Source organism: Mobula hypostoma, chromosome 1 (genome assembly GCF_963921235.1).
Source record: "Mobula hypostoma chromosome 1, sMobHyp1.1, whole genome shotgun sequence".
Classification (NCBI taxonomy): domain Eukaryota; kingdom Metazoa; phylum Chordata; class Chondrichthyes; order Myliobatiformes; family Myliobatidae; genus Mobula; species Mobula hypostoma.
The window spans coordinates 96,727,355-96,741,024 of NC_086097.1; the positions used below are offsets into that span (position 1 = coordinate 96,727,355).

A 13,670-nucleotide genomic window follows, 5' to 3' on the forward strand; every position below is an offset into this window, starting at 1 on the left:
CAAACCAATCCTCACAGAGGGATCAGAAGTGGAGAGAGTGAGCAATTTCAAGTTCCTGGGTGTCAATATCTCTGAGGACCAAATCTGGACATAACATATTGATGCAACTATAAAGAAGGCAAGACAGTGATGAAATTTCATCAGGAGTTTGAGGAGATTAGATTTGTCAACTAAAACACTTGAAAAATTCTACAAATGTACCATGGAGAGCATTCTGACAAGCTGCATCACTGTCTGGTATGGGGTGAAGGTGGGGGGGGGGGTGCTACTGCACAAGATCGAAATAAGTTGCAGAAACTTGTAAGCTCTATTATGGGTATCAGCCTTCATAGCATCCAAGACATCTTCATGGAGCAGTGCCTTAGGAAGGCGGCATCCATCATTAAGGACCACCCAGGACGTGCCCTCTTCACACAGTTACCATCAGGAAAGAGTTAAAAAGCCTGAAGGCACACACTCAGCAATTCAAGAACAGCTTCTTCCCCTCTGCCATCCGATTTCTAAATGGATATTGAACCTGTGAACACCACTCCACTACTTTTTCTTTTAAATTTTTCTTTCTTTGCACTACTTAACTATTTTAACTATACACACACACACACTTGATGTAACTCAGTGTTTTTTTTCTATATTTACTTATAATATCATTGTACTGCTGCCGCTAAGTTAACAAATTTCATGACGTATTTCAAGTGATATTAAACCTGATTCTGATTCCCCTTGAAACAGATGCTAACATTGCACTTGACTTCCTTATAACCGACTCAATCTGAAAACTAACCTTTCAGGAATTCTGCACAAGGACTCCCAAGACCCTTTGCACCTGATTTGTGAATTTGGTCCCTGTTTAGAAAATAGTCCACACCTTTATTCCTTCTACCAAAGTGCATGACCATATACTACCCCACACTGTATTAAACGCAAACAACAGGAATTCTGCAGATGCTGGAAATTCAAGCAACACACATCAAAGTTGCTGGTGAACACAGCAGGCCAGGCAGCATCTGTAGGAAGAGGTGCAGTCGACGTTTCAGGCCGAGACCCTTCGTCAGGACTAACTGAAGGAAGAGTGATTAAGGGATTTGAAAGTTGGAGGGGGAGGGGGAGATCCAAAATAATAGGAGAAGACAGGAGGGGGAGGGATGGAGCCAAGAGCTGGACAGTTGATTGGCAAAAGGGGATACGAGAGGATCATGGGACAGGAGGTCCGGGAAGAAAGACAAGGGGGGGGGACCCAGAGGATGGGCAAGAGGTATATTCAGAGGGACAGAGGGAGAAAAAGGAGAGTGAGAGAAAGAATGTGTCATTAAAATGAGTAACAGATGAGGTATGAGGGGGAGGTGGGGCATTAGTGGAAGTTAGAGAAGTCGATGTTCATGCCATCAGGTTGGAGGCTACCCAGACGGAATATAAGGTGTTGTTCCTCCAACCTGAGTGTGGCTTCATCTTTACAGTAGAGGAGGCCGTGGATAGACATGTCAGAATGGGAATGGGATGTGGAATTAAAATATGTGGCCACTGGGAGATCCTGCTTTCTCTGGCGGACAGAGCGTAGATGTTCAGCAAGGTGGTCTCCCAGTCTGCGTCGGGTCTCGCCAATATATAAAAGGCCACATCGGGAGCACCGGACGCAGTTTATCACCCCAGTCGACTCACAGGTGAAGTGTTGCCTCACCTGGAAGGACTGTTTGGGGCCCTGAATGGTGGTAAGGGAGGAAGTGTAAGGGCATGTGTAGCACTTGTTCCGCTTACACGGATAAGTGCCAGGAGGGAGATCAGTGGGGAGGGATGGGGGGGACGAATGGACAACGGAATTGTGTAGGGAGCGATCTCTGCGGAATGCAGAGAGAGTACACTGTATTACATCAGCCACTTTCTTGTCCATTCTAATTTACCCAAGTCCTTCTGCAGAGTACCCATTTCCTCAACATTACCTGCCCCTCCATCTATTTTTATATCATCTGCAAACTTGGCCACAAAGCCATCAAAATCATTGACACATAACGTGAAACTACGTATACCCTTGCAGCATACTTTTCCTATCATTTTCTCAGCAGCAAACTCAGATACATTATGTAATGCACTGTGTAATGATTTGATCTGTATGAGCAGTATGCAAGGCAAGCTTTTCGCTCTATTTTAGTACCTGTGACAATAATAAAACAATTCCAGTGTTACTTCATTCCAAGAGCCCTTATTTTGTGCAGTAATCTTTTGAGCCACACCTTACCAAATTCCTTTTGCATGTCTACACCTGCTAAATTTTATCTGCTCTGTTCCCTACCTGTACATGTACTGTAAAAATACCCATTTATCCACCCAGGTGTGAGGAATAGAAAAATGTCACGGATTGCACTCTAAGTTAGAGTTATGGTAATCTTTTGGTGATATATTTAATGCATCGATTCATCTGCAGCATCAAAAATCTTATCTTGATCCATAGTAATCATTCCAGTCATTTTTCAGAACAGGATTCTACATGTTTGTCATTTAATACAGATGCACCAAACCTAGATGCATCACAACTTGGTATGGCAACTGCTGTGCCCAAGAACACAAGAAATTGAGGCGAATGCAGCCCAGTCCATCACGCAAACCAGCCTCCTCTCCAGTGAGGCTGTACACATTTCCGGTTGCTTTGGGTGAGCAGCTGACAGAATCAAGGACCCCTCCCACCCAAGTCATTCTGCTTGTTGTCCCCTTTCATCAGGTAGAAGACACAAAAGCTTTCAGAACATGTACCATCAGTCTCAAGGATAGCTTCAACCTGACTGCAATAAGGCTGCTGAATGGACCTCTTATTTGATAAAGATTATTCTCTCAATCTTCTTTATCATGGCCTACAGGCACTGCACTTTCTGTAACTGCTACACTATATTCTGCATTGTGTTTTCCCCCTTATATGCTATTTAGATGAACCATTCTGAAATGTTTTGAGCGGCTGGTCATGGAGCACATTAAAGCCTTTCTGCTGGCTACACCGGACCCTTTGCAGTTCGCTTATCACGGAAATCAATCCACTGATGATGCAATAGCCTCTGCCCTCCGCTCTGTCCTGTCCCACCAAGAAAATGGGTCACATGTGCCAGACTGCTGTTTATAAACTTCAGTTTGGTGTTGTATAGGCAAGGCCCTTAGTATTATGAAGGATCCCACCCATCTATCCAGCATCCTCTTTGACTATCTACCATCAGGAAGGAGACTATGATACACAAAAACTAAAATGGTCAGGATGAGAAACAGTTTCTTCCCCCCAGGCCATCAGGCTTCTGAATTCCCACCCAAATCGTATTCAAAGTGTCACTGGTTAATCTGTTCCCTACCTTACAATATTCAATATTAATGTACTTTAGGTTGTTATTTATGTGGGATTCATCTGTACATTTTATTCTTACCTTTATAAGTTATGTGCTTTAAACCCTGGCTCAGAGAAAATTTGCCTCATTTCTATATTCAGTTGCAAGAAAAAGTTTGTGAACCTTGGTTTTCTATATTAGTTACTCATAAAATGTGGTCTGATCTTCATCTAAGTCACAACAATAGACAAACACAATCTGCCTAAACCAATAACACACAAACAATTGTACTTTTCATGTCTTTATTGAACATATTGTTTAATCATTCACAGTCTAGGATGGAAAAAGTATGTGAACCCTTGTATTTAATAATTGGTAGAACCTCCTTTTGCAGTAATAACCTCCACCAAACTTTCCTGTAGCTGTTGATCAGACTTGCTCAATGGTGAGGAGAAAATTGAGACCATTCCTCCATACAAAACTGTTTCAGTTCATCAATATGTCTGGGATACCTTGCATGAAAAGCCCTCTTCAGGTCATGCCACAGCATCTCAATTGGGTTAAGGTTTGGACTCTGCCTCAGCCGTTCCAAAACACAAATTTTCTTCTTTTTAAACCATTCTGTTGTTGATTTACTCGTGTTTTGGATCATTGTCTCGTACATCATCCAACTTCTATTAAGCTTTAGGTGACAGACTGCTACCCTGACATTCTCCTGTAAAATGTTTTGATACAGTTTTGAATTCATTGTTCCTGCAAAGATTGCAAGCTGTACAGGTCCTGAGGCAGCAAACCAGCCCCAAACCATAATGTACCTTCCCCCATGCTTCACAGTTGGCATGAGGTTTTGGTGTTGGTGTGCAGTGCCCTTTTTCCTCCCAATATAATGGTGTGCAGTTCTGCCAAGGAGTTCAATATTTGTCCCATCTGTCCACAGATCATTGTCCCAGAGGCATTGTGGAACACACAGTTAGTCTTTTGCAAACTTGAAATGTGCAGCCTTATTTGTTTTTTTGGACGGTGTTGTTTTCTAGAAACATAGAAAACTTACAGCATAATACAGGCCCTTCGGCCCACAATGCTGTGCCGAACATGTACTTACTTTAGAAATTACCTACGATTATCGATAGCTCTCAATTTTTCTAAGCTCCATGTACTTATCCAGAGTCTCTTAAAAGACCCGATTGTATCCGTCTCCACCACCATCGCCAGCAGCCCATTCCACGCTCACCACTCTCTGTGTAAAAAACTTATCCCTGACATCTCCTCTGTACCTACTTCCAAGCATCTTAAAACTGCGCCCCCTCGTGTTAGTCATTTCAGCCCTGGGAAAAAGCCTCTGACTATCCACATGATCAATGCCTCTCATCATCTTGTACACCTCTATCAGGTCACCTCTCATCCTCCGTCACTCCAAGGAGAAAAGGCCGAGTTCACTCAACCTGTTCTGATAAGGCATGCTCCCCAATCCAGGCAACATCCTTGTAAATCTCCTCTGCACCCTTTCTATAGTTTTCACATCCTTCCTGTAGTGAGGCGACCAGAACTGAGCACAGCACTCCAAGTGGGGTCTGACCAGGATCGTATATAGCTGTAACATTACCTCTCAGCTCTTGAACTAAGTCCCATGGTTGATGAAGGCCAATACACCGTACGCCTTCTTAACCACACAACCTGTGCAGCAGCTTTTAGTGTCCTATGGATTCAGACCCCAAGGTCCCTCTGATCCTCCACACTGCCAAGAGTCTTACCATTAATACTATATTCTGCCATCATATTTGACCTACCAAAATGAACCACCTCACACTTATCTGGGTTGAACTTCATCTGCCACTTCTCAGCCCATTTTTGCATCCTATCGATGTCTCGCTGTAACCTCTGACAACCCTCCACACTATCCACAACACCCCCAACCTTTGTGTCATCAGCAAACTTACTAACCCATCCCTCCACTTCCTCATGCAGGTCATTTGTAAAAATCACAAAGAGAAGGGGTCCCAGAACAGATCTCTGAGGCACACCACTGGTCACCGACCTCCATCCAGAATACAACCAGCCTACAACCACTCTTTGCCCTCTGTGGGCAAGCCAGTTCTGGATCCACAAAGCAAGGTCCCCTTGGATCCCATGCCTTCTTACTTTCTCAATAAGCCTTGCATGGGGTACCTTATCTTGTCTTTTCATGAACACCATTCGTGTTCAGTGTTTTTGTTATAGTGGACACATGAACAGGGACTTCAGCAAGTTCTAGAGATCTCTGCTGGTTTTTGTTGTTACCACTTGGGTTCATTTTCACCTCCTTCAGCTCATTGATTGGAACGAAAACCAATTTCCCCCGGGATTAATAAAGTATGACTATGACTATGAGCACCTGATTCCAAATAGCTTTTGTAGAAGGCATGACCCCAGAGGTTTACATACTTTTTTGAACCTAGACTGTGATTGTTTAAATAGTGTACTCAGCATTGACAAGAAGTAGTACAATTGTTTGTGTGTTATTAGTTTAGGCAGATTGTGTTTGTCTATTAATGTGATTTTGATGAAGACCAGACCATATTTTATGTGTAATTAATGCAGAAAACCAAGTAATTGCAGAGTGTTCACAAACTGATTCTTGCAAATGTACATTATATGGTTATATACATTATATACATGTATATAGTTAAATGACAATAAACTTGACTTGACTACCTAGATGTACTCATGGTGGAATGATCTCCCTGATTAGCTTGTAAGTAAGAGTTTTTCACTGTATTGCACTACATGTCACAATAATAAACCAGTTACCCAAATACTCAGTTTTTAAAGGTTTTAAGAAACAGTTTCACTCCTTTTATTTTAAACATATGTTCAACATAGAAAACAAACCCTCTTCGTCCCTTCCTGTTCCTTCTGATCTGATCTGCTAATTTCTCAAGAATCATCAGAAGTAGCTCAGTGGAAATCACATGTGACAGCAGACCTGACATTACAATTTTAACGCAAACAACAGGAATTCAGCAGATGATGGAAATTCAAACAACACACATAAAAGTTGCTGGTGAACGCAGCAGGCCAGGCAGCATCTCTAGGAAGAGGTGCAGTCGACGTTTCAGGCCGAGACCCTTCGTCAGGACTAACTGAAGGAAGAGTGAGTAAGGGATTTGAAAGTTAGAGGGGGAGGGGGAGATCCAAAATGATAGGAGAAGACAGGAGGGGGAGGGATGGAGCCAAGAGCTGGACAGGTGATAGGCAAAAGGCAAACCTTTTATATATTGGCGAGACGCGACACAGACTGGGAGACTGCTTTGCTGAACATCTACGCTCTGTCCGCCAGAGAAAGCAGGATCTCCCAGTGGCCACACATTTCAATTCCACATCCCATTCCCATTCTGACATGTCTATCCACGGCCTCCTCTACTGTAAAGATGAAGCCACACTCAGGTTGGAGGAACAACACCTTATATTCCGTCTGGGTAGCCTCCAACCTGATGGCATGAACATCGACTTCTCTAACTTCCACTAATGCCCCACCTCCCCCTCATACCCCATCTGTTACTCATTTTTATACACACATTCTTTCTCTCACTCTCCTTTTTCTCCCTCTGTCCCTCTGAATATACCCCTTGCCCATCCTCTGGGTCCCCCCCCCGTCTTTCTCCCCAGACCTCCTGCCCCATGATCCTCTCTTATCCCTTTTGCCAATCACCTGTCCAGCTCTTGGCTCCATCCCTCCCCCTCCTGTCTTCTCCTATCATTTTAGATCTCCCCCTCCCTCTCCCACTTTCAAATCTCTTACTAACTCTTCCTTCAGTTAGTCCTGACGAAGGGTCTCGGCCTGAAACGTCGACTGCACCTCTTCCTTGTGATGCTGCCTGGCCTGCTGCGTTCACCAGCAACTTTTATGTGTGTTGCTTACAATTTTAAGTTTACTCATGCATCTAATCTCTAGTGCAAATTTTGATCTGAACTGCTCCAAGAAGCGAACAAGGATGATCTTTAACCATTTATAATAAAAATAAAAGCTGCAACCCAAACTTCTTCCTTGACTAACCTGCTTTGGGGTTATCTGGGTTCTTGTCAGGATGACACTTCAAAGCCTTTTGTCTGTATGCTTTCTTTATCTGTGAAAACATGGGGAAAAATACAAAATAATCAGGAACAAAATCTACAAACTGAGTTAATTTACAACAATGAACTTGGGAAGTGTCAGCTAAACAAAACAACAAAGTTGAGTTGTGAATAACAAAAGTAAAACCAAATCAAAAAGCAACAGAGTTTAAGCAATAAACTTACCTTCCAGTAAGATAGCAGCACGTCGATCACAGAGGCTTCTATGGGGTCAACCAAGGGTGTTACTGTCTTTTTTTTAAAAACGTATTTGTTATGACTGCAAGACCCTGCTGAACATTAAGGTACTGCAGGTCTACCCATTAGTGAGTTGCTCATTGGTGGAGAAGCTGAAGGAGCAGATTGTGCTGCTACATGCGTCAGAGGTGTTGATGCACGAAGGCAGTGTGTAGTCTAACAGCAAGTGATTGTTTCAATTTCAAGACCCTGTTGGACACTGCTAATGTGGAATGCTGCAAGTCCGATTCACTGATCTGTTGGCGGACGATGGGGGAGCTGCGTGGCCTCAGTTGTAGCAAGGACTAAACCTCAAGCTGTGGTGTTGCCTGTTTACAGCCGCCCAGGAAAGAGGAGTTGGTATGTTCCACCAGAGGTCATGTGGCATGGCGTCCAAGCTTTAAGTGGTGCTCTCCCCAGTATTTGCTCAGCAGAAGACAACTGTATTTGTGTTCAATTGCAGACTGCTGCAACTTTCATGGACTCAGGGAATTGGACTATACTTTTTTTGTGTGGCTGTATCTTACTGATATCATATAGCACATACAAGATAGCAAGCACATATATGTGCCTTATGCTGTGTGTGACTGATGGTACTGAGCTTTGCGGTACCTTGGCCCCAGAGTAATGCTGACTTTTGGCTGTATTTATGGGTATTCATGTATGGTTGAATGACAATTAAATGAATACTATGGCAATGGCAAGATTCCACACTAAAATGCAAAAAAAAATTGAATCTGGTTACATGTTTTATACTGTCACTACTGAGTCAGGAAACACTGAGTAAGCAATGGAGTGAACTCATTGCTGACAACATACTGCCATACATAGGAATTCATCATACTCTAGCTCCACGGACCCAGAGGCTAGATCATAGGGCTTATTCATGTTCAAGATAGAATCTTAAATACAGTAACATAAGAACATAAGAACTAGGAGCAGGAGTCGGCCATCTGACTCGTCAAGCCTGCTCTGCCATTCAATAAGATCATAACTGATCTGACCGTGGATTCATCTCCACCTCTCTGCCTTTTCCCCATAACCCTCAATTCCCGTACTATGCAAAAACCTATCCAACCTTGTCTTAAATATATTTACTAAGGTAGCCTCCACTGCTTCATTGGGCAGAGAATTCCACAGATTCACTACTCTTTGGGAAAAGCAGTTCCTCCTCATCTCCGTCCTAAACTCCGTGTGTACTAACCTGGCTAGTAAGTAGTTAAATCCACTTAATAACATTTACAGTAATTTTGCTCTGAGAAGTTTGAGGTCTGACCTTCAGAAAGTCAAGAGTGACTGGTCCTTTTCCACGAATAATTAAAATGCGTACTTTAAAAAGGAAATGACAGCAATCCAATAACGAGGCCAGTCCTATTTGTGTATTATCCTTGCTCATTCTGAACTGGACAGGAACTGCTCTCTAGGCCGTGTGGCAGATGGGACTGGCTGGTCCCTGTATACCTCACTCTTGAATAGAGAAAGAAAATAATCCTGTTTCACAATAAGGCCAAAGAGGAACTGGAGAGGCTGGATAGCTTTCAATATCCAGTTGTTTCCATATTCTCAGCCATTAGCCAACCACTGCTAGAAAAAGAAACAAAATCAAAATACAAGCCTTAGTCTCAAGCACACCATGGGATGCAGTTCAAATGTTCTCACGCCATTCTTCAATCGGGGTGCAGGCCGGGAATGAGAGAATCTGAAGATTGAGACTAACACGGAAAATGCTGGAATTATAAATCTCCATGAACTGTTCTTGCATGACTCTTAATTGGCCTAAAGGCAAGACTGCTGGAAGTCTGTCAGCCCTGGATCACACTTACCATCTTGTCTTGGGAATGATGGGCCTGGTGAATAAACAAAGTGAAAATGGGCCAAAAGATTGTATATTATGAAAGGGAACACAGAAAGAATTTATTGAAGAACATTTAGTTCCACTGGTCTTTGTTCAATAATGCCACCTGACACCCCATCACTGTATTCTTTAATACCTTCATTCCTCATGTACTTACGTTTCCTCTTAAATGGATCAGATTCCTCTATGGTCAGATGCTGCAGTAGTGAGTTTCTAATTCTAATTGTTCTCTGTGTCAACTCTTCACTACAATTATGATCGATTCTTAAATGCTCTCTAGCTCAAGGGGAAACGTGAGCTTTGTCTATAGTTTAAAAGACCTTTATCAATATACTCTTCATCCTCACTTTTCTGGGCAAACGAACCTCATGTCAGCTTCCTGACAAGTAGAACCTTTAACTGGTATCCCCCTTGTAAATCTCTTTTCAGACCACAATCTTCAGCCCCACTTTGAGTCATATAAATTCAAGGCACAAAGAAAAGATGCCACTCCAACTGCAGTCTAATCAAGACACCATATCAGTCGGTGTAACACACTATGCCAGCTGATACACCAAATATAAATGTTTAAAAACCAAGCAGTCTCTGAATACTTTATTCAAACTCAGTTTGCAACTGTTAATTTTGTCATTAATGAAATATACACAAATTTAATGGAGCACAGGCCTCAAGTGAGATTTCAAACAGATAAAGTAACTTCAAATTAATAATAATCTTCATGCCATTCAATTCAAAGTCAACCATAAATTGGGCAAAAAGTTACACAATATTGCCAACAACTAGGCTTTCCCTTCAGCATATCAGCTACCTTCAGGAGGCCTGTATATAACTCCTATCGTAATCTTTTTACCTTGTAGTTTCTTAACTCTACCCTCAAGTATTCTACATCTTGTGATCCTACGTCACCCTTCCAAGGATTTGATTTTATCTTTTACCACCAGAGCCACCCCGACCCCCTGCCTGACCTTTCAATATGCTATTTATCCTTGGATGTTAAGCTCCCAGCTGTAATATTCTTTCAACCAAGACTCTGTAATGCCACAACTGCATACCTAATAATTTTTAACTGTGTTCCAAGATCACCTACCTTATTTTGTATACCACATGCATTCAAATGCAACACCTTCTGTCCTGTATTCACCAGCCTTCTTTTCAATTGCTTCCATGTTGCCTGAAGTTAAATTCTAACCATTTCTAAACTTTCTGTCTGTATTTTGGGGGCTTCAGTGACCTCTCTGCACTCTCCTTCCCTTTTACTTTACCCATACTTTTCCAAGATGTTGAAAGCACCCCCATACTATTAGTTTAAAGCCCTATCCACAGCCCCAGTTATTTGATTCCCTACTTTTTCATACATTATAATGAAGTGATTTTTTAAAACCACTGTTTATAACTATTTCTTAGACATATTAATGACATAAGGACAGTAGTGTCGCGACTAGTGTAACTCCAATGATCGAGGTTCAATTCCTACCGCTGTCTGTTAGGAGTTCGTTTATTCTCTCTGTGACTGTGTGGGTTTCCTCTGGGTGCTCCACTTCCATCCCACACGCCAAACAGTTAGCATGTTGTGGACATGCTACATTGGTGCTGGAAGCATGGGGGGATGCCCCCAGTATAACCTCAGATTCTGTTGGCTGTTGATGAAAATCATCATTTTCGCTGTGTTTTGATGTGTGTGACAAATAAAGCTAATCTTTAAACTTCTCTTTCCTGTAGTCATCACTGGAGTCTTCCCCACTCAAAATGCCAATTCAGTGCTAAACACAGTGCAATTCCAGATGGAGTTTATTAACCTTAGGTAGGGTCTTAATAACTACTGAATTAAATGAAAAATAACCCTTCATTACTTAAGCCAAAGAGCAAAGCATTACAGTCCACTTAAATCACATATTTCAAAATGGCAATAAATATTCTTACAGAAATAGTGCCAAGCCATCTTCTCAACAAAGTTAAAACCGGAAAGTTATTTCATAGGAGCCAAGTGTCAGCTTGAAGAACTCACTTGAGCAATTTTACGACAAGATGATGCCAACTTACAAAACACAGAGCAGAATGTAAACACAAGAGATTCTGCAGATGCTGGAAATCCAGAGTAACACACACTGAACAAAATTCAGGACTTTAGCAGGTCAGGCCTGACAGTTGATGTTTCGGGCCAAGATCCTTCATCAGGTCTCAGTAGAATTTAAAACGTTAACAAGGTACCTCTCCATACCTGTAGATATACACACGCTTTGTCTGTAATAGCTAACGCAAGGTGGGATCCATGTCAAATCAGCTAGTCAAAGTCCCAATAATAACCAGGTTGAAGTGTATGGGTGTGTAGGGACTTGGGTTCCACTCTTCAACCACAACAGGGACAGAGTTCCCCTTGTCCTTACCAACCACCCCACCAGCCTCCGGATCCAGCACCTTATCCTCCGCAACTTCCGCCACCTCCAACAGGACCCCACCACTATGCACATCTTTCCCTCTCCACCACTCTCCACTTTCCGCAGGGATCGGTCCCTCCGTGACTCCCTTATCCACACGTCCATCCCCATTGATCTCCCACCCGGCACTTATCCCTGTAAGCGTAAGTGCTACACCTGTCCCTACACATCATCTCTTGCAACCATTCAGGGCCCCAAACAGTCCTTCCAGGTGAGGCAACACTTCACTTGTGAGTCTGCTGGGGTCATCTATTGCATCCGGTGCTCCCGGTGCGGCCTCCTCTACATCGGTGAAACCCTACACAGATTGGGGGACCACTTCGTCGAGCACCTCCACTCCATCCGTCACAATAGACAGGATCTCCCGGTAGCCACCCACTTCAACTCTGCTTCCCATTCCCATTCAGACATGTCCATACATGGCCTCCTCTATTGCCATGATGAGGCTAAACTCAGGTTGGAGGAGCAACACCTCATATACCATCTAGGTAATCTCCAGCCCCTTGGTATGAACATAGAATTCTCCAATTTCCGGTAATTCCCTCCCCCTCCCTTCCTCTATCCCTATTTCACTCTGCCCCTCCCCCAGCTCCCTCATGGTTCCGCCTCCTTCTTCTACCACCCACTGTTTTCAGGGCTATGACGTCAATGCTTCCCCTCCCCCACCCCTTTGTCTTTCAAATTACTGGTCTTTCAACTGAAGCTACAAGCATTCTTCAAATCCTTCCCCATCTTTCATTCTTCAGTCCTGACGAAGGGTTCTGGCCTGAAACGTCGACTCATCGTTTCTAACTGATGCTGCCTGACCTGCTGAGTTCATCCAGTGCACTAAAAGTGTTGCTTTGATCACAGCATCTGCAGATTATTTTGAGTTTTCACTCTTCAAACAGCCAGGAGGAAAGAGTACACTTGCACCCTGCCTCTTACCTATCCAGCAGTATCAGCTGTGTTATCAACAAAAGAGCAAAGGTTTACCCCTTCCCATAGAGTTAACCTGAAACTCCTAAATAAACCAGATGACTAAATATGACATGCATATGACAAGTGAGTGTAACGAAGGATTGATAGGGTTAAATGTGTTAGTGCTCCTGTTATGAGAATAATAAGTTCATGTCCCAGATACAATATACAGAAATACAGGGTGCAGCACATAACACTGCAGTATGCCACTCAGACACTTCCTGTACTAAGGCTCACACGCACAGCTCTGGCACCTGGCCAGAGAGTTATAACAGAGGCTATTTGAAAAGTATACTGCATACTTGGAATGCTGAAATATAATATAGTGCATTTTATGTCTGGTTAATTCTGTGTTATTGCAAATGATGGATTGAAATGAGAAAATCAATTTTTATATTTGCACATATCCTGCATTGGCAACAAACACTGGCGGATTGAGCTTTTAGATGCCCATATCAGTAAAAGTGACCATGAAACTACTGGAAACAACAGGAATTCTGCAGATGCTGGAAATTCAAGCAACACACATCAAAGTTGCTGGTGAACGCAGCAGGCCAAGCAGCATCTGTAGGAAGAGGTACAGTCGACATTTCAGGCCGAGACCCTTCGTCAGGATTAACTGAAGGAAGAGTGAGTAAGGGATTTGAAAGTTGGAGGGGAAGGGGGAGATCCAAAATGATAGGAGAAGACAGGAGGGGGAGGGATAGAGCCAAGAGCTGGACAGGTGATTGGCAAAAGGGGATACGAGAGGATCATGGGACAGGAGGTCCAGGAAGAAAGACAAGGGGGGGGGACCCA

At 43.0% G+C, this 13,670-nt stretch overlaps 1 protein-coding gene across 2 annotated transcripts in view; it reads right to left on the bottom strand.

The window, feature by feature from the left end:
• Positions 1-13,670, bottom strand: part of dnajc17 (DnaJ (Hsp40) homolog, subfamily C, member 17) — a 130,796-nt gene that overhangs the window by 87,111 nt on the left and 30,015 nt on the right. For both annotated transcript variants that reach the window (XM_063053125.1, XM_063053119.1), the window contains exon 2: positions 7,330-7,399. In XM_063053125.1, the coding sequence (XP_062909195.1) occupies positions 7,330-7,399 (70 nt within the window). The remainder of the gene's footprint in view (positions 1-7,329; positions 7,400-13,670) is intronic.